At 41.9% G+C, this 842-nt stretch overlaps 1 protein-coding gene across 1 annotated transcript in view; it reads left to right on the top strand.

Annotated features, from left to right (window-relative positions):
• The first annotated feature begins 367 nt into the window (after nt 1-367).
• soul5l (heme-binding protein soul5, like) overlaps nt 368-842 on the top strand; it is an 8,720-nt gene continuing 8,245 nt past the window's right edge. The window contains exon 1 of the mRNA XM_016481456.1: nt 368-516. Within this exon, the coding sequence (XP_016336942.1) occupies nt 383-516 (134 nt within the window). The 5' untranslated portion in view covers nt 368-382. The remainder of the gene's footprint in view (nt 517-842) is intronic.

Raw genomic sequence — 842 nt, forward strand, 5'->3', positions numbered from 1 at the left:
ATATTACTCATGGCTCCATCTACTCTGTAATTGTCCCTCCTTTATTTAACAACTATAAATATTGATATACAGTTATAAATGAAGGACTAACCACTGCTACACCGCTATTACTGCTAACGCCACAACTGCATCGCGACCGTTAAAACTAACGGTCCACACTGAAAGCGCGGGAAGCTTCGCAGCAGTTTAGATTTGAAAACCTCTCCAGAACGCCTCCACTCCAGTTTCCCCCTCAGTGCTTTTAAACTGGCTAATATTTCCACAAGCTGTCAGAGAAATACACTTTTTCCTGCTTGATTAATAGCTGGTTTATCATGCTGATTGTGTTCAAGTTTGAAATAGATCAAATGACTTAAATATCGACTCGTTTCTTCGGTTTGTAATGAGGGAAGAGAAAGCTGTTTGTATATTACCGCTGCAGCGCGAGCTCCGTCCTCCCATGACGCGTTCCGCTGCTGATGTGACGCTCCTCGCTTCATCTCCGCCGGAGTCACGAGTAAACACGTCAGCCACGATGTAAGTATGTGAAGTATTCTGTACGGTTGGATTTGTGACGCAAATACATGAACGCGTTTAACGTTTTAAGGATTGCTGTAATTCTAGGAGCTCGAATGGACTGAAATCTTAGTTTTTACTGCATCTGCAGTAATTTAATAATAAATTAATATCAGCCTAATTTTAATTAAACTGGGCTTGGTGATGTTTGAGATTAATATTCATATTTTTAAGAGATTGCTCACATCGCTGAGGGTGCTTCGGGTTTAAGTTTCTCCGCAGTGCGGCAGGGGAAAACTTTAAGGTGTGTGTGTGTGTGTGTGTGAGAGAGAGAGAGAGAGAGAGAG

Source organism: Sinocyclocheilus anshuiensis, unplaced genomic scaffold (assembly GCF_001515605.1).
Source record: "Sinocyclocheilus anshuiensis isolate Anshui unplaced genomic scaffold, SAMN03320099.WGS_v1.1 scaffold565, whole genome shotgun sequence".
Classification (NCBI taxonomy): Eukaryota; Metazoa; Chordata; class Actinopteri; order Cypriniformes; family Cyprinidae; genus Sinocyclocheilus; species Sinocyclocheilus anshuiensis.